This window comes from Fusarium oxysporum, chromosome III, assembly GCF_013085055.1.
Source record: "Fusarium oxysporum Fo47 chromosome III, complete sequence".
Taxonomy (NCBI): Eukaryota; Fungi; Ascomycota; class Sordariomycetes; order Hypocreales; family Nectriaceae; genus Fusarium; species Fusarium oxysporum.
The window spans coordinates 1,590,423-1,608,370 of NC_072842.1; the positions used below are offsets into that span (position 1 = coordinate 1,590,423).

General features: G+C 49.0%; 7 protein-coding genes across 7 annotated transcripts; 3 read left to right on the forward strand and 4 right to left on the reverse strand.

Annotated features, from left to right (window-relative positions):
* Positions 1-375: 375 nt before the first annotated feature.
* Positions 376-2,122, reverse strand: FOBCDRAFT_20912 (uncharacterized protein). Its single transcript, XM_031175889.3, has 2 exons — positions 1,510-2,122; positions 376-1,445 (listed from the first exon to the last, which is right to left on the reverse strand). The coding sequence occupies exons 1-2, from the start codon at positions 1,938-1,940 to the stop codon at positions 425-427; spliced, it is 1,452 nt and encodes a 483-aa protein (XP_031047022.2). The 5' UTR covers positions 1,941-2,122; the 3' UTR covers positions 376-424.
* A 2,427-nt stretch (positions 2,123-4,549) lies between these two features.
* FOBCDRAFT_289818 (Golgin subfamily A member 7/ERF4 family-domain-containing protein) lies at positions 4,550-6,736 on the forward strand (the record flags this gene model as incomplete). Its single annotated transcript, XM_031175891.3, has 3 exons — positions 4,550-4,987; positions 5,044-6,441; positions 6,492-6,736. The coding sequence occupies 3 exons, from the start codon at positions 4,550-4,552 to the stop codon at positions 6,597-6,599; spliced, it is 1,944 nt and encodes a 647-aa protein (XP_031047024.2). The 3' UTR covers positions 6,600-6,736.
* A 517-nt stretch (positions 6,737-7,253) lies between these two features.
* FOBCDRAFT_217375 (putative sodium bile acid cotransporter) lies at positions 7,254-8,988 on the forward strand. The gene is made up of 3 exons (XM_059609485.1): positions 7,254-7,568; positions 7,620-7,805; positions 7,857-8,988. Exons 1-3 carry the CDS (start codon positions 7,436-7,438, stop codon positions 8,837-8,839), a joined length of 1,302 nt encoding a protein of 433 aa, XP_059464410.1. The 5' UTR covers positions 7,254-7,435; the 3' UTR covers positions 8,840-8,988.
* Positions 8,989-9,034: 46 nt separating this feature from the next.
* Positions 9,035-11,047, reverse strand: FOBCDRAFT_178455 (glycoside hydrolase superfamily). Its single transcript, XM_031175893.3, has 2 exons — positions 10,639-11,047; positions 9,035-10,583 (listed from the first exon to the last, which is right to left on the reverse strand). The coding sequence occupies exons 1-2, from the start codon at positions 10,680-10,682 to the stop codon at positions 9,155-9,157; spliced, it is 1,473 nt and encodes a 490-aa protein (XP_031047026.2). The 5' UTR covers positions 10,683-11,047; the 3' UTR covers positions 9,035-9,154.
* Positions 11,048-12,107: 1,060 nt separating this feature from the next.
* FOBCDRAFT_217380 (uncharacterized protein) lies at positions 12,108-13,374 on the reverse strand. The gene is made up of 2 exons (XM_031175894.3): positions 13,027-13,374; positions 12,108-12,943 (listed from the first exon to the last, which is right to left on the reverse strand). Exons 1-2 carry the CDS (start codon positions 13,145-13,147, stop codon positions 12,342-12,344), a joined length of 723 nt encoding a protein of 240 aa, XP_031047027.2. The 5' UTR covers positions 13,148-13,374; the 3' UTR covers positions 12,108-12,341.
* Positions 13,375-14,067: 693 nt separating this feature from the next.
* Positions 14,068-15,340, forward strand: FOBCDRAFT_217382 (NADP-dependent oxidoreductase domain-containing protein). The gene is made up of 2 exons (XM_031175895.3): positions 14,068-14,869; positions 14,935-15,340. Exons 1-2 carry the CDS (start codon positions 14,315-14,317, stop codon positions 15,265-15,267), a joined length of 888 nt encoding a protein of 295 aa, XP_031047028.2. The 5' UTR covers positions 14,068-14,314; the 3' UTR covers positions 15,268-15,340.
* A 43-nt stretch (positions 15,341-15,383) lies between these two features.
* FOBCDRAFT_289825 (uncharacterized protein) lies at positions 15,384-17,384 on the reverse strand (the record flags this gene model as incomplete). The annotated part of the gene is made up of 4 exons (XM_031175896.3): positions 15,384-16,112; positions 16,165-16,207; positions 16,266-16,512; positions 16,567-17,384. The coding sequence occupies 4 exons, from the start codon at positions 17,382-17,384 to the stop codon at positions 15,454-15,456; spliced, it is 1,767 nt and encodes a 588-aa protein (XP_031047029.2). The 3' UTR covers positions 15,384-15,453.
* Positions 17,385-17,948: the final 564 nt, after the last annotated feature.

A 17,948-nucleotide genomic window follows, 5' to 3' on the forward strand; every position in this document is an offset into this window, starting at 1 on the left:
GGGAGCTGAAGTTGACCTCAGATTGGCTTCGCCAGTCGTGACAAGCCTTCTCTTTGTTTAATTACAGGATCCATTTTGGGGGGTCATTGTTGCGCTCTGTACACCTACCTCACATCCACTCACTCCGACCAAGAAATTTGAGTCCCTCAACCAATGATTCGGTCACAAGTATGGTTGCAGTTTATATCATTTAGGGAACCCGTAACTCAAAGCCGTTCAAAAATAGCTTCTAAATATCTAAAAGAAAAAAAGAAAAAAAAAATTAGCAAGTGTAACTGTAACATTCAATACGAGCTCATGTTCAGTATGTGTGTCTCGAAAGGTATTCACCGGCAATGAGGCTACTAGCTGTGAATCATTCTCGAGAATTGACAAAAAGAATATCATTAAAGCCTATTACACAATGCGTAATCGCAACGCTCCATTATCGCTTGGCAACTCTGGATGGAACTCTATCACCGTTATATCTCGGTTGCACAGACGCCTTCCCGTTCCTACTGCTGCGCGACATCTTTGATGAAGGAGGACTCTTCTTTTTGCTCTTACTCGTGAGCGCTAACAGTGTGCTCAGAGGTAAAAGCATGATTCTTAGCAGCGTTTTGAACGGGAGAAGGATAATGACGGTGAGTGATTCCACCGTCCACATAAACATGTTCTTATGTGATGCACTATTCTTCGCAGCACTCGCAGCAAGGGCGATAGCATCATCCAGTCTTGCATCGACCCCTGAGAAGCGCGACTCTGTCTGAAATTGGAGAAGCGTCGCCTTCTTCTCGTAACGACGAACAGCCCTATTTAGCGCGTCCAATTCCGGTTGAATTGCGTTACGCACATCGCGTGCCACAACGCTGTCCTTCTGCTTTGCTTTGCTAATCTCCTGCTTTGTTTCTTGGACAGACATGGTTTCTTCTGCTGCGAAACGTGACTCGAGTCGTTCCAGCCGCGCGAGTACGGATTCCAATTGTCCCGAATTCTCACTACTTTTCTGGAATCTGGATGGTCCTCCTTGTACTACCCGTTGTAAGTGAAGCGTCCTCGACTGAACCAGCTTTATCATGTGGGACAGAACCCGAAGCTCGGCTACGAGAAGGAAGATTGTTAAGTTATAGTTGGAAACGAGACCCTCGGAGGGGCGACTGAGCTGTGATCGGATGGCGTGTAAGAGGTATGCGCCGAGGAGTGGAAGAATGAAACACGAGGCTAGGGCGATTATTTCGTAATAGTATAGTTCCGCAAGAGCTTCCTGCTGCTGGTTTGATGGTTTCGTATCCTGCAATTCCTCAGTCGGTTCGGTCTGAACTTCTTGGTATTCCGGTACGTGATCAAGCGGCGAGTGAGGCGCTGGCATGTGGGTGCTCGAGTCGAGGTCGCTATCATCGTCGATAACACTATCGGTTGTTGACTCGTGCTGTATCCGTACCTCCTGCGCTGAATGATACCATGCCCTGTCCAGAATAAGCACATATTCTCGAAAGTTGCGGTAGGGGAAAGCAAAGGATAGGAGCTTACCATGGCTGTGTCACAGACCAGTGAAGGAAAACGCCAGCCAAGCCCAATAACATAACATCCGTTACTACAGCGTTCCCGTTCTTGAATAGAACACCAGATATAGCTGGAAGAAGAGCAAAAGCCAATGACAACGACGCTAGAGAAGATGTTTCTCCAGGAGAAGACTCAGTGCTGCTGGGGTCTCGAAGCTGGGGATTCAGGAGATCTCGAGCTTCGCTGAGACTATACTCTGAAAAGTTTGAACTGCGGCGTGGCGGTATCGTGTCGAAACCAGGCGGTGACATATGTTGACGTCGAGAGGCAGCATCCTCAGCGACCGAGACGGTCATGGCACGGCGGAGTCCATGACCGGGAGGCGGGGCACTGAAGCTGGAGCTTGTCCCGGTAGCGGGTCTCCCGGCGGCGGACGACGCTGTATTGTCGTCCGTCATGGCCGAAGCTCAATCGCTGAAACCGCTATAACCGTTTGTGCAGGGCGGCGCTCAGTGTTGATGAATGGCCGAGCTTAAAACTATGTCCAGAGTATGTGTTAGGGAGAGAAAGGCGGCGCATTGGGCCAAGTCACGCGACAAAGCTCCCCAAGACGCGGAGAGTGAGGGGCCAAGGAAGACGAGGGAAGAGAAGGGCACCAGTCGAGGAAACGAAAAGGCAGGTGTAGGTGATGAAAGCGTTGTGCAACACTTGGAGCAATTGGAATGTGGTGGCGATGAGTTCATCGAGAGAGTGTGACGATGTGAGTTGTCTTAAAAGACGTCACTAAGAAAGTGACCTACGGCATTGGAGAGTGAGACTGACGAGAGGGAGGCTCTTGGCTGTTTTCTGTACTAACTCCAGCACTTTATACTGTAATTTAGCGCTGGTGCTGGTGCGGGTGCTGGTCCCGAAGCTGAAGCTGGGCTGACCATCGAATTCATTACATGGAACAGGCGGAGGTTTTCTTGAGCTAGTTTCCGTTCGTTCAGCTGGGAAAACGGGCCAGTTGTAGCTAAGTTATAGTATATCAAGTTGATGTGGAACAATGGCTAAGCTAGTGGGTGACATGGCCTTGTGATTTGACAGTCATCTGGATATGTCTTGAGATAGGTCCTGGGCCGTGTCGATCAGTATGCAAGGGAAGCGGGAGATCGAATTAAAATGTGCTTGAAGGTGTCATACTTGGTATGTTATGAGCAGCCTGCTCTGCACAATGGAAGATCTTGTCGAACATGGTGCATGCATTTGGAAGGATTGGGAGATATCCTTACAAAATATAAGGCTTTTGTATGGCTGTGAGTGAAGGGCGGATCTTGTGCCGTGTCTGATGTCAAGCTGTAAGGATAACTAACGAATGGCCTGAAATTCATGTAGCTGTCGGTAACAAAAAAGGTTCCAGAACGTCCAGCATCTCTATAGCTGGGATAATCACGGAATAGTCCCATATCAATTTGAGTGCTTTATGCAAGAGTCCCATTCAGGCCCGGAAGTCGGTATGTCCGTTCAGGAGTTCTGTTTGGAAAAAGAACCTGGAGACGACAACAGAATCGAGGCCGTCCCTCTTTTCAGCAGTGTGACGTCAACGTTCAGCTGATGTCGATAATGTCGGGTAGTTCCAGAGGATCAGGGGTACAGAAGATCAACTCCATCACAAGAGTTCACGTGCAGCACGTCTTAATAATAACGACCTACAGTATATCATGCAAGCGAGGCTGACTAGGGTAGTAAATCTCTCTTCCGTCGTAACGATCTAGAAAATTTGCAAGGGCAACTAAATTCGAGACGTTCGTCCCAACTTGAGACAGGGGCTATCTCAGGTGGAATGACTATGACAACTGCAAGAAACGTGACATGTTCTTTGAGCCAAGTAACTGCAATAATGGCTTCTAAGGTCTGCAAATGCTCTTAGGATTATGTGTATGCAAGTATAGGACGATAAAGAAAGCAGAAAACGGCCTCGCAGTTGAGGCCATCACTACTCTGTACATTGCATGAATATTCAATCAGCCATGAACTAAGAAGATGCCTCGGAACTCAGCTCAAAACCAACCATCAGTTCTCTGGACAAGGATTCCCAACGCCCGCACAAATTGAAGCCCAGCATGGCGTCACCCAAGGGACTGCGTAAACCCCCTGTAAAAGCCGTCGCCTGTCAAAAAAAAAGAAAAAAAGACCAATTCAGGGGATGGAGACTAGTTTGTTGGAGCCCAGAAGCTCGGAAGCCCCTGGTTCCAGGTTTTGAAGATTCAAGATGAAGATTTGATGACGAGAACAGAGCGCCAGATACCAATTAGCACACACCCTGCATGCCTAAACGACCTACTGGATGTCAGAGATAGCCCAGATAGGAAAGGGAAAAGAAACTGTAGAGGTCTTGGCTCCTATTTTCTGCATGACCAGATGTCTCGATGTACTCTTTAAAGTAGATCTGGTTTTGAGTGATGACACTCGGTTACAATAAAGTTGCTGTATTCCCCCGTGTCTCGCTCGTCCACTCGTTGCTTAAAGACACGATTGCAGAACAAAAGAGCCTCATCTATCGACATCATCAGAACCACTCAAGAACTTAAAAGAGCCCGGTTGTAAGCTAACAGCACAACTACCGTCCGTTATATGAGGCTAATTCATCTAAGGCTTCAAGCGAGCGCAAATCTCCGCCTGTTGACCAAGAATTCCAACCCTTGGACCTTCCGGTGATACCGGCCAGGGAAGAGAAGAAAAAGAAAAAGGAAACACGATCAACGTTATAAAGGTCAAGGGGGGTTGCAAAGCCTTCTTTTACACTCCTTCATCAGGCTTCTCCTGGTTTGCTCAAGTACGCCGAGCAACCGTCGACTTATTAGAGGGTCAACCGTCCAATAGTGTTACGACAACTAGTCGCAAACTCGGCAGCCCTACTGATAACCCGTCCGTCTCTAGCAAAAGTCTCCTACAAGATTTTATGAGATTCAATTCCTTCCCAACTGAAAACATCCACATGTTGAGCAAGGCGAGCTGAGAGAACGCAAAGTCACTTTCGCCTAAGGTAGGGGCTCTCCTCCACTTAGGCTGCAGTTCAGCACTGAGGATGCTGGCTTCCAGGGCTTCCAGCAGCCCATCATCCACTAAGCCCCCTGTCAACCTCTCCCCAGCCCCCTTCCGCAGCCGTCATTGGCCCACCGTCAGCGAATTTCCCCTGGTTGACGTTCAGTCCCTTTATTGCTTCTTTTCTTGCTCTCTCTCTCCTTTGCCTGTCAACGACTCGAGCAATTCTCTTGCCCGCTGCCGCTCGACAATCCATCACTACGAGATCGAGGCCGATACCGTACACGACGACGATTTCACAAACGCCACTGTCTTCAGTCCTCCATTTTCTCTTAGCGCTCCCGATTTGAGTCTAGCAACAGCTGCAACGTGCAGTTGTCGCATTCCTTCGTTCTCTTTCTCTGCGTTTGTCTTCCGCCAACACCGGCTCCGTGCACAGGCAATTAGCGCCCAGCCGAACTCTCCAGGCCGTAGCGAACAAGTCGACGACGGCTTCGGTCTCAATCTCGACCTCGATCTTCACCTCACTCACGTCAGCGTGAGAAGGACCTCGCCATTTCTAGCGAGCGCGGTCGTCCAGGCGGCCGTGCCGACAATCTGTTTCCAACGGATCCTCAACTTTCCCGACCTTTTCCCTCCAACCCCATACCGGCCGCCGTAGATGCCCACGGCAACCCTCTAATACTGAGCCTCGAACCCCCAAGGCCCGCCTATCCCGGAACCGGCTCATCTTCTGGACAATCCGCCGTTGCTGCTGCCGCCTCGAATAGCCAGCGCCAGCCAGCTCGACCCTTTGACGGTTACCAAGCAACAGCCTTGCATCCTTCGCCATTTCGACCACAAAAGGCTGCTGGAGTTGCTAATCGTCCTCGTCGGTTATCAGCTGTCCGTCTCTGGAATCCTACAAATTCGACACCTCGGCCTCATACCAAGCCCGAATCGTCGCGTAAACGTCGTCCCTCGACCCCTCCACCACCATCCATTCCTCTTAAGCACCCGACATTTGATACCCGAGCACCGCCCGATCCCATAGGTACTGGACCCAGCGATTATCCTCTTCTTACGCTTTCCGAACAACATCAGATAAGGCATTCTTTGACGCCTCGCGCAAGCCTTCAGGTTGATAGGGCCGGCAGCAGTGACAGGCGCATCAGCCTACCGAATTCTGTGCGCGCTTCTTACGACGAGAAAGGGTCTCGCAGGGGTGCAGTGTCCGCCGAAGAACCACGCCTTAGCAGGGACGTGTTTGCTCAGGAGACCGTGGTGGAACATCCAATTGTCAAGATTGACAAGGGCAAAGGGAAGGCTGTGATGATGCCAGAAACTGACGATCCTATGCCGTCTTATGGCAAGGATCTGGAGCGTGGTCCTGACATCATGGACCCGCGGATTTCTAACGTCTCGGCTGGCGACGGAATAGGATCTGCTCTGTCGACGACAAATTCTTCTATTATGGGTGAAGATGTTGAGCCCGATGCAGTTGGTGAATGGGGTCCTCAGCACCCTTGCTATCCTCACCTCAACCCTCATGTTCCCGTCGACTCACCTGAATATGTCAACACGCGCATCATTCGAATACGCCGCGACTGGTTGATCAAGGGCGATTTGGCACCGACATTTTCCAACCTATACCCAGAGATCCTGGATCCTGCTGGTCTATCCGAGCAAGAATTCCGCCGAATTATCGAGAAGCTTAACGGCGAGTTGATTCCTGCGTTCGACCCTTACGGCTTGCGGAACATAATTGATGCTCTCCTTGGACTCGTCACTGGTTGGATTTGGGATGACGTTGGCCTCACTGGAATCAAGTCTCGACTGAATAGTCTCGAAAAGTGGATTGAGCAATGGAATCTTGAGATGGAAAAAACGATTGGCACTGAAGATGGTGCTATTCCACCCAAGATCTTGCCTCTGCGGCAAACGGGCTACATGACTGTAAAGTTACTTTTTTCATCGTACCAGGGAAGTTACTAACGTATTGATAGCTCGATATCCAGATTCCTGATCCAGAGATTGCACCAGCTCCAAGCACCACGAACCCCAATGATTCCAGAACAGCCTTACCTTTGGAGCCTCCATCCGCTGTTGTTTGAACAGATAAACTGTCACTTTGTGACGCCTTTCTTCGACCGATTGACAGACCGACACTTCGTCAATTCCCTTTGAACTTACTTTCTTTAATTCCTTGACGACGAACGAGACAGCTCCTTTGATGAACAGGACGTCTCTTAACGAGTTGCAACAAGCAGTCTATACCCTCAGACTTGCGAGATGTTATTCCCTTTTATCCATCTTGATACCACTACACATCGCGCGGCGTTTTTTTTTTCTTTTTTTCGGATTTTTTTGTCTTAAATGAGAAGCCAGCTACTCATTTCTAAGGACTGGTTTTAGTGTTTCCATACTCATCTTGGAGAGATGATAGGTAGAAAAGTTGAGGCGATGCTGCCCAGACAAACCTGGATCAGGTCCAGGACCTACCTCTTGCTTGGCATGACTAGCTCTAGAGATGAAGATGAGAGTGTTGTCTGCTTGGGAGGCAATTATTTTAATTCGCGTATTTGTATCATCATGTACTTTGATATGATATATCTGTCTAATGCTACGTAACCCCTAATTGCTTCCTACTTGTTTTATCGGTTGATGGTGTAAGCAACAACCTCGGATATCCGTTTCTGCCCGCCTTCCAAGGACAATTCAAAGTCCGCCCTCTTGACCATTTCGTGATGTCGGTAATAACGCGGGCGGTCTTTGTCCCTGCCAAGCTACTAGGCCCCAACCCATAACCTTTTGACGAATGATACCATTACTGCCCATGTCATTACAAGAAGCAGCATTTGGTATATAACCGACCATCGGCACGGCACGTACTCTCGCACTTGATCTTTCGAAGGACCAAAAATGGCGGAAAAGCCGTCGAGACTGGAGAATGTTGATTGAGGAAAGGCAGAAGCCTCCAAGAGGAGCAATTGCCTGGTTTAAGAAAGTGCTCAATCTCATACTGGCACAATATTTGGTTATTGGGTTCGCTACTGCTTGTGTTTTTGGATATTTTTTCCCATGCAAGTTATGGCTCTCTCTCGCCAAGACAAGTGCTGACACCCCGTTCACAGCTGTTGCTCAGCATGGAGGTGCCATTCGTTCAGAGTATAGCATCCTCTACGGCGCGGTCGCATTCATCTTTCTCGTTAGTGGACTGCAACTATCGCCAGGGAAGCTTCGGGAGAATGTGACAAATTGGAGATTACATATTCTGGTCCATGGGATTAGTTTTGCCGTTATCCCGGCCATTGTGCTTGGTGAGTTGTTTCTCTGCCATAGAGGATTATAACACGAGCTCATAGTTCTAGCCATTGTTCATATCTCTATCGCAGCTGGGGCTCTCAGGTCTCAAACACCTTCGCCTCCGATCCTCATCGGCCTTCTTACCACTGCCTGTCTTCCAACCACTATTGCCTCCAATGTCGTAATGACACGGGCTTCAGGCGGAGACGAAGCCGCTGCCATTATCTCTGTTGTCATCGGCAACGTTGCTGGATCGTTTCTATCTCCTCTGCTCATATACGGATTCTTTCCAGCTGGGCATCCTGAAGCATTCGACAGCTGGCGCCCTGCTGATCCGTCCACCCTAGGACATATGTATGCAGATGTAGCCAAGCAGCTATGTCTCAGTGTCGTCTTGCCCCTTATTGTTGGTCAAGCTGTACGTTGGAGGTGGGAGGATCGCACCGTCAAAGTTCTCAATACTCTCAAACTGGCCAAGGTCTCAACACTGTGTCTTGTTCTGCTCGTATGGACGACATTCTCTGGAGCTTTCGGCACCGGAGCGTTGAAAGACTTATCTACAAGCAACGTCCTCTTCCTTGTCTTTATGAACGTTGCGTTATATGCTCTATTCACAGTTATCTGCTTCTTTCTCGCCAGACCACCTGGGCGCTTTGTCAGAACAGTGTCTTCATCCTGGCTAAGGCAAGTCTTCAAGCGCATGTCTAAAGAGCAGACGATCGCCGTATGCTTTTGCGGAGCGGCCAAAACAACGAGTTTGGGCATACCGCTAGCAAGTTCAATGTGGGCACGTGCGGATGATCTAACAAGAGCCTATATACAAATACCTGTACTGTTGTACACCATCGAACAGGTGTTCATGGCTCAGGGGCTAGTATACGTCTTTCGCTACTACATGCGGAGAGGAAACAAGGAACATGGTAGCGAGGAAGCAGAGCAGGGTACTTCCCAAGAACGATGTTCTATCGAAGTACAAATGCAACCTGATGACCTCTCGAGGCAGGTCATTGATGAGGATGTGGAACAGAAAGGGCAGCGAGGTCAGTAGGCAATTTCAAACGTGTCTAAATTGGTGCATCGTTAGCCAAAGCTACAAAAAACAGAATTCAGGTCCAAATAACCTTATATGTCAAGGTTCTTTTAAACCACATATGCCGAATTAACTCTAATAAGATTACCACCATGCGCAAAGAGAATAAACTTACTCCAATGAATGATATTGCCATACGTGAAGGGAATAAGTCGCACTTCTCATTATTAGAATTCATCTTCGATTTTTTAAATTCAATTGCAATAGATTTATCGGAGTATCATATTCGGGAAACCGTAACAATCATCATGATCTTCTTCAATTCGATCATTCTCAGGTCTGTCCGGCCTTAACACCATTCCCATTTACAGCATGCTCCTCGTGCTTGATAAGACTATCAAACAAGGGCTTTAGATGTTGAGCGCTCTTCTTGGGGTAACGCTTTTGGTCATTCTCGTAGTCGACATAAGTTACGCCGAATCGAGTTTCGTAACCCTCAGCCCACTCAAAGTTGTCCAGCAAAGACCAGGCAAAGTAGCCATGAACGTCCACACCATCGAGTCTAGAAGCATCGGCCATGGCTCTCACGTAATCGTCATAGTACTTGACGCGGAAGTCATCTTGCAGGATCTTCTCTCGTGGCATGTCATTCTCACCCTTGATGCTGGTGCCGTTCTCGGTAACATAGATTCTGGGGAAGCCATAACGCTTGGAAATCCAGACAAGTAGATCACGGAAGCCTAGGGCACATGGTCGCAACCAGGTAGACTGGGTCTCCTCGCCAATGCAATCACCCCGGTGGTTCCAGAAGTGCAGCTCAAGATTACCAACGTAGTCTTCAGGGGCAGCTTCTCCCTCCCGGTGCTTGACATAGTTGGCAGTGTAGTGGTTCATGCCGTAGAAGTCATTGGATCCCAAAACAAGAGCTTTTTCCTCGGGGGTAAAGGTGGGAAGGCGGTCACCGAGCTGGGCGCGCATTGAGGCCGGGTAGTCTCCGAAGTAGATAGGGTCAGCGAACCACGAGATAGCAAACTCGATCTTGCGTTCGGCAGCCTCAACATCTCTGGGGTCCTTGGGGTTCCACGGGTATGTGGCGTCGCCGTTGAGGGTGATACCAATCTCACCACCATTCTTGGGCTTGAATTCCTCACGATAAATCTTGACAGCACGGCCGTGGGCAACAAGAAGGTTGTGACCAACAATCCAAGGCTCAGTAGAAGAGTCACCAACATCGGATTTCTTGCGGTCAGAACAGCGACCGGGTGCGTTAGATCCTGTGCTGTAACCCAGAATAGCTGAGCACCAGGGCTCATTATGAGTGATCCAGTTCTTGCAGCGAGGGATAGACTCGAAAACAACACGAGCATAGCGCTCATAGTCAAGAGGAAACTCCTCTCGGTTCAGGAGACCGCCGTAGCGGCGGTCCAACTCATCGGGTACATCCCAATGGAAAAGAGTAATGAAAGGGGTAATTCCAGCTTCCAGAAGATCATCGACAAACTTGCGATAATGGTCAATTCCGGCCTGGTTGATGGGATCATTTCGACCACCGAGAGGAATGATTCGAGACCAGCAGAGGGAGAATCGGTATGCCTTAGCGCCTACTGATTTCAGAAGAGCAATATCCTCAGCAGTACGGTTGTAAGAATCACAGGCGGTCACGCCAGAACTGCCGTCTGCGATCTTGCCAGGCTTAGCGCAGAACGTATCCCAGTTAGCAGGGCCACGACCGTCCTTATCGATAGCACCTTCAATCTGATACCTATCTGGATGGTCAATTACCGTCACTCGGTGGTACTGGGAGTTGGATTACTTACGAGGCGGTGGCGAAGCCCCATTGGAAGTCCTTGGGGAGAGACATTGTGAATCAGGCTGGCTATCAGCCCTTCAAGTGTGGACTGATCTGAGTCGTGGTTCGAGAGAGCTAGTTATCAGGCCAGCTGAAACGAAAGAAACAAGAGTTGAAGACCACAGGTTACAGTTGAGTGGAGGAGGAGGATGTTGGATTGGAAGAGAGGGAGGAGAAGATCATGTTTCTCTAGCATCACAAGACGCTCTTATATACCCCAACCTAGAACATGGGTTGTCGCTTTTCGTTCCACTCATAGCTTAGACTCTCTCCTCTCGTGTCAGCTACAATGCACGGTGAAACTGATGAATACCTTAGGTAGGTAGAAGGGATATGCCTCTCAATGGCCGTGTTTGTACTTCGGACCGTCATATCCGCGGCTGGATCATCTGCCACAAAAGCTGGGGTGGGGTTGACAAAAGCTGTTCTTTCACGACACGAAAAGACACGAACGCCAAGGTAGGGTACCTTCCTCAGTCGAATTGGTGGGTTTATCACGCACAGCAACTGCCAGGGATCCATTGCTCAGGGCCACGCCTGTCTGCGCCTGCAGCTTGCTGATGGATGTCTCCCTCAACCTGGCACCCTCTTAAAAGGTAAAAGGCAACCCCAGCCAATGTGGTTGCCCCATGGGGATTGGTTTCAGGACCCTTCCAGATTCTCTTGCTGTTTGCTTCCTCCTTTGACTCCTCTTTTTTCCCTCCTTTTCTTCTCCTTTTTCTTCATCTCATTATAATTTTCCGGAAACTCACAATTGCCCAATTCTCAACAAGAGGTCTGGTAAAATAACAGATCCCTTGGACACTTAACTCTTTTTGTCCAAACTGGACCTCCGTTTTCGTCAGACGATTCCCGCTCATATGTGCCTACTCGAGCCTTCGGCCCGCCTCTCCGGCGCCACGACAGCCCGCTATCGCCAGAACTTCGGCAGGCTCTGTAATGACCGCTGCAACTTCGCCTCACCGGATGAATCAAATGCAGGAGGAATTAGTTGATTCCCGAGATCTTATGCTCTGCACGTGGTGTCTCGGCCTCGAGATCCAAGGGTCCTCCCACCACTGTTTCCCATTGTTTAGGCTGCATTGTGTTTCGGATGCTGTGCTGTAACTGTGATCCTCATTGCTTCTCTAGTTTGCATGTGCCTGCCGTGTCGCTCTCTCCCGGTTCCTGTTCCCACTCTATCAAACGGTCCGGACTGCATTGCCTCGAACTTCCCAGGCTGCCATGGCTGCTAGGCCCGAAACACCAGTCATAGGTACTAACGGAACGGTCCAGATATCCGGACTCCCCATGCGGCTCAATGACGGATTTTGTCTTTTCGCTATCACCATATATCCATGCATATCTGCTTATCGTTTGGTTTTCTTAAACTGGTAGCTTCTCCTAATTCGTCAGCATACAAGGATAATGGCTCAGATATTCACATGATAACGCAGGTTCAGAAAGCATGGCAGTACAATCTTTTCGCAAACTATCTAATATGACAACCGAGATTGAGCCAACATGTCATCCAAGAGCCATGGGGTTGTTGAAATCTCTGCGAATATGCACTTGTCAACGCCTCTCGCCGTCGGAATTTTAGCAAGGGCCCCTCATCATTATCCCATCAGTCGTCAGCTTCCTCGATATTACAACAGGCACAATTGAGCCCAATTCAGTCAGCAGTACTTATTAGTTCCCAACAGCACCTGCCTCCGAGTCGTCCCTGTCCTGTAGCTTTCGCTTTCCTGGGTTCGACATCTCCGCATCGTTATCTTCTTCCATCGGAGCCGTCGATTCTTCGCCATTGGAATATTCGACAATCTCCCACTCGACCTTGACTCGGCCATCATGAGATTGTTTGACACCTTGGCTTCGGCGCATGTTACCTAGGCGTGTTCCTTCTACCATGCCATCAAACCAGGGAACTCCATACGACTGACGCAATGCAGTGTTCCTACCCACCACTGCCGGTGACTGGCCTGCTGGGGCTTTGTCATCTTCCTCTTCTGGAATCAATCCCATGTCTTCCAGATCTCGCAAGTCCTCCCTCAGCAAGCTTCCGAGCGTAAGGTTGATGAATTCGGCCTCGGTATGCGGGTTTTCGGACCAGTAGGACAGTGGCGTACCACAGTAGCCGCAAAAGTGACGTTTTGAGTATTGTTGGCTAGGGTGTGTATAAACTCGTCGAATCAAGGCGTGTGTCTCGTCGGGGAAGAAAGAGTAGGTGGTACTATGATACCATGAAAGCGGAACTCGGATGTAGGCGGCCAGTGGAGTTGCAAGAGGTATCTCTGTAGGCAGCTGTCAGATCATATGCTCGATACTCGATGCTCGATGCTCTCGGGTGTGTGTCTGAAGAACATCTCCGACTTACGATGTGCAGGCTCAGTGTTGAAGAGAACCTGTGCCTCATTGATGCCATTTTGAGGAACAGCGATTATGTAACGGTTTCGGCCGCATTGGCAGCCGCCGCGCAACGGCCTGAGAGTGCTCATGGTTGATAGTGAGATTATGGTTGACTCTGTAAAGTGTGTATCAGTCAAGTCTATCAAGACAGGAAGCACGGATGTTTATGTTTGGAGGGAAGGGAAAGTTTAGGTGATGAAGTCGAAATGGTTGTAGTGAAGGGATGGAATTTGTTTGGTGATCAGCAGTTCCCGCCCACCTTCTCACCTCATCTCTGAAGGCTGGCCAAGCACGGGAAGAGCTCCAGGTGGCAGGCAGGACCCAGTAGGTGGGCAGGCAGTGACGACATATTCCAGTGAGTTCCCGCTAAACATAGAGTTTCTACGACTCTCTAGCGCTTCGTGGGGGTTTCTAGAATTACGCCGGCCCCACTGGACAGCTTAATGCCCCTCTTTTTGGCGAACGTATGAGTTGTTGGCGAGTATGGGCATCGAGCTACCCTATAAACTATGAACAGTAAGTATGCCTGGGTTTTGAAAAGGTTTAGAGATAAACTTATTCGGAAACTATTGACTGTAATTATTATTATTCTGGGTGAGATATGTTTTTCTTGCTGATTTTCCTTGTGTCGTTTTTACTATTTACTCTTATTTATTGGTTGGGTGACAGGTTAATCATCAGCGAACGTTCCAGCAAAATGCCAACACCCAGAAAGAGCCATGCGCAATCCTTGACTTTGCATGCATGAAGGAAGGAAGGACTGTGCTTAAGTTTTAAGATGCACCCTGAACGCTTTATCTTTACTTAGCAGAAGATTAGACACAAACCTAGACTACCTTAGGTGAGGGAAGAAAACCTAGGCACTTAGTTCTATCAGCAACCAGAGGATTAAACAAGTGTAGTATAAGTTCAGGAAGATCTATAATGTAGTGATTTTTGGCGCCCCGTTGTATGATGCCCCTCGAGGCAAGGCTTTGACAAGAGAATCCTATACATAATGGAAGGAGAATGAATATTATTTGTCTTATTCCTTTGCCATTATCGCAACCCATCCATGAAACTGAGTCTCCCCGAGGCTTAAAAAACATCAAAACGTGACAGAGCTAGCGAGATAGAAGCAAGGTTCCAAACTCATCACTTACTAACTCTACCTATTTGTTCCATCATGTTTTTTATGTCTCAATGAAAGCGAGTGAAATGAGGTATCGAGGCTCCTGCACACACCGCACTATTTGAATAGTCAGCTTTTACCTACTATGACGCAGCTAAATCACCGAGCAACCTCTGCCACGACCACCACATTAGGAGCCCAAGACTGCCTGACTCTTCAAAATACGACAGCCACTATTCCTCTTCTCGGTTTCGGCACCTACAAAATTCGCGGCCAAACATGCACCACCGCAGTTCTGGCAGCACTTTTAGCGGGCTACAGCCACATTGACTCAGCTGCGTTATATCGCAATGAGGTGTGCGTCTACGAAGCCATCGAACAGTCTGGTGTACCTCGTGAAGCGATCTTCCTTACTACGAAAGTCGGAAGTCCACGAAGGATGGCAGGCCAGGGTGACGTGTATCAAGATGTCGTCGAAACTGTGGACCGTATCGCTGGAGTAGATGGGTACGTAGACTTACTATTGATGCATGTTCCTGGACCATCCAGAGATTATCGTCAGAGATTATGGGCAGCGATGGAAATGGTTAAGAGGAAGGGAAGAGCCAAAAGTATTGGTGTCAGCAACTTTCGAGTCCGGCACCTCGAAGAACTGAAGGAGTATGCCACTGAATGGCCTCCGAGTGCGAACCAAATCGAGGTGAGTTAAAGTCTCCGCTGTAGTCTAGAGGGAAATCTAACGTTATGGTGCCTGTGTAATATCAGCTACACCCCTGGTGCCAGCAACGAGATGTCGTGACCTACTGCCAGGACCATGGTATCGTTATCGAGGCATACAGCCCGCTTGCAACAGGCACTCGGCTTAATGACCCAGAAGTACAAAGAGTAGCATCAAAACATAACAAGACTCCCGCAAAGATCCTTATCCGGTACTCACTCCAGAAAGGCTGGATACCCCTACCCAAGAGTTCGAATCCGGGTCGCATTCAAGAGAATATTATGGTTTTTGATTTTGCTCTCGATCTAGACGATATGATGGCCTTGGATGCGCTGGACGAAGGACCCGCAGGTGCTGTTTTTCGAATGAATGTTGATTAATTACATAACACGCCACGAAATAATGGGTTGGAAGCAAACCTATCCGTCAACTTCGCAACACTCGAACGGCTGCACTATGATGTTAGATATATTATGTGATATATACAAGAGTGCTAAAGAAATTGGTCCAAGTTACTCGAATGAGTTCCATGCCGCTCTTTTCCCCACAAGTCCCAAGTGACTCTCCTATTCCCTTCCGTGCTTGGCCCACTCCCTCAGCACGTTCTTCTTGATTTTGCCTGTGCTTGTCTTGGGGAGCTCATCTACAACTTCGACTTCTCTAGGAACCATGAACTTGCTAATATCACTCTGATGCTTGGCCCACGAGATGACCTCCTCTCCTGTTACACTCTTGCCATCCTTGACTGTGATGTACACCTTGGGTCGTTCACCCCAGTGTGAATCCGGGACAGCTACAGCGCCAGCTTCAAGGATGTCTGGGTGCTGGGCGAGCATGCTTTCGAGAGCAACAGATGATATGTTCTCACCCCCCGAAATGATGATATCCTTCGCACGATCCTGAATCTGAGCGCTACCATCAGGATGCCAGACTGCTAGATCCCCAGAGTGAAGTACGCCTCCGGCAAAGAGCTGCCGTGTAGCTTCAGGATCCTTGTAATATCCTTTGGCGCAGATGTTTCCGATGAAAACAATCTCACCAACTTCCTTACCGTCCTTGGCGACGTCAATAAGCACGCCCTGTGGCTGGTCTGGCTTGATGACCCGGATTGGTTGACTTGTGATGAAGCCATGGCCTTGCCGGGACATCTTGGCAAATTTTTCTTGGGGAGGTAGATTATCCCATTCAGGAAGAATATAGCATTTCGTGATGGGCCCATATGTTTCTATAAAAATGATCGTTAGCAATTGTCTGTGTCGACAATTCTTCTTGCGCACCTGTCATTCCGTAAACGTGAACGGGCATGAGATTAAGCTTGGTCTACACATCATGGTTAGTTTTGAATGATTGTGAGACTTGAACATCTACGAAAACATACCATCTGCTCAAAGAGGTATCCAGTGGGTGGACTAGCGGCTACGGTAACCTTGACCTCTTGCGGTAGCCTTTCAGCTTCCCTGGCCGCTACTAGCAGTGTGTTGACTGTAGGAGCGGCGTTAAAGTGAGTGATCCCCTCTTCTTTTAGCAGTTTCCAAATAAGCGGGTAGTCAATCTTTCTTAAGCAAACATTGGTGCCGCGAACAGCGACAACTGACCAAGGAAATGTCCACCCAATTGCGTGGAACCTGTATTCGGTCAGCCAGTCATGATGACATGGTGGGCAAATTGTCTTCACTTACATGGGAAGCGTCCATAGGTATTTACACCGTCCAATGTTGAGGCCCGACTCAATAATATTGGCCATGGCAGCGAGATAGGCACCTCGATGTGTGTATACTACGCCCTTGGGACGTGATGTTGTTCCAGAGGTAAAAGGGATGGCAAGCATATCATCCTCACTTCGTGCCTGGGCATGAAGGCCAGCCCAGCCATGGCTACCTTGGTCAATGTCATGCTTCAACCCCTCCAAGACGGCTTCGTCAAAAGGACCGGATAGTTGCCCTTCAGTTGCATCAGTATCCTGACGGGCAAGGTTAGCAACAACTTCGAGACAAGAATGCACATGTGTGCGGGGGAGAAAATCAACCATATCAACTATCAAGGGCACACTCTGGTGTTTCTCCTTATAGGCATCGAGCAAGCCAACAAACTCATTATCAACAATAATGCAGTCCACCTCTGCAAAGTCAAAGATGTAGGCGATGTCATCCTGCTTCAGGCGGTAATTCACCGGCACAATGGCAGCACCCGCCGCAACAATGCCGTAAATAGACTCCAGAAAAGCTGGCGTGTTGGGCGCGAGTATGCCTACGCGTCGATAGCCATGCTTCAGGAAGTAGTAAGCAAGACCTCGGGCGCGATCAGCAAACTCAGCGTAGGAGCGCCGTAGCACAGCACCATTCACTGTAATATGGAAGATGGCTTCCGCATCTGGTTCAATGGAAGCAGCACGCTCAAGAAATGTTGTTGGTGATAGAGTGTGGAAGTTGACAGGCGCCGTGGGATGAGGGCGGAGATGGTTGAGAATGGAGCGGATGCGAGATGGAGGATCTGACATTGTGAAGATCGCGGATAAGGGTATTGCTTAAAGACTTTAGAGCAATGATGGACAACTAATTGTTAGGTACTGGATGAGACCCGAGATATGAGGATCATAGGTCCTTTCATAGCTGTATCTCGGTGGGTGTCTCGGTTCAGCCCGGCAAACACGGTACCAGCTCGGTTTCTCATATCCCAATTGCCCGGCCATTCAATAGCGACGGATATTTGATTACTCGAAGCAGCTTAGCTCGTAGTGAGCCAATGATGAGTTACAGTTCCAGGCTGATCTATCTAGTGTCTCTGTAAAGGCGGGGACCCCGCAAAATTAGGTGCGGACGGGAGGAGACCAGGGAAGCAGGGGAGAGACCCTTATCGTCCACTGTTCAGGGTAGGGAACCGTCTTCCAATCAAACTACCATGTCAACAAAAAGATGCCGTAAAGCTTTGACTATCTATGAACGGTCGAACTATATGTGTATTTAGGACTTTGAGTTGATATGGGCGGATAATTGCACGAAAACCGTCGGAGTGAAGGGCTCACAATGTTCCGAGTGCTGCCAATCTCACGTAAAGGTCGGAC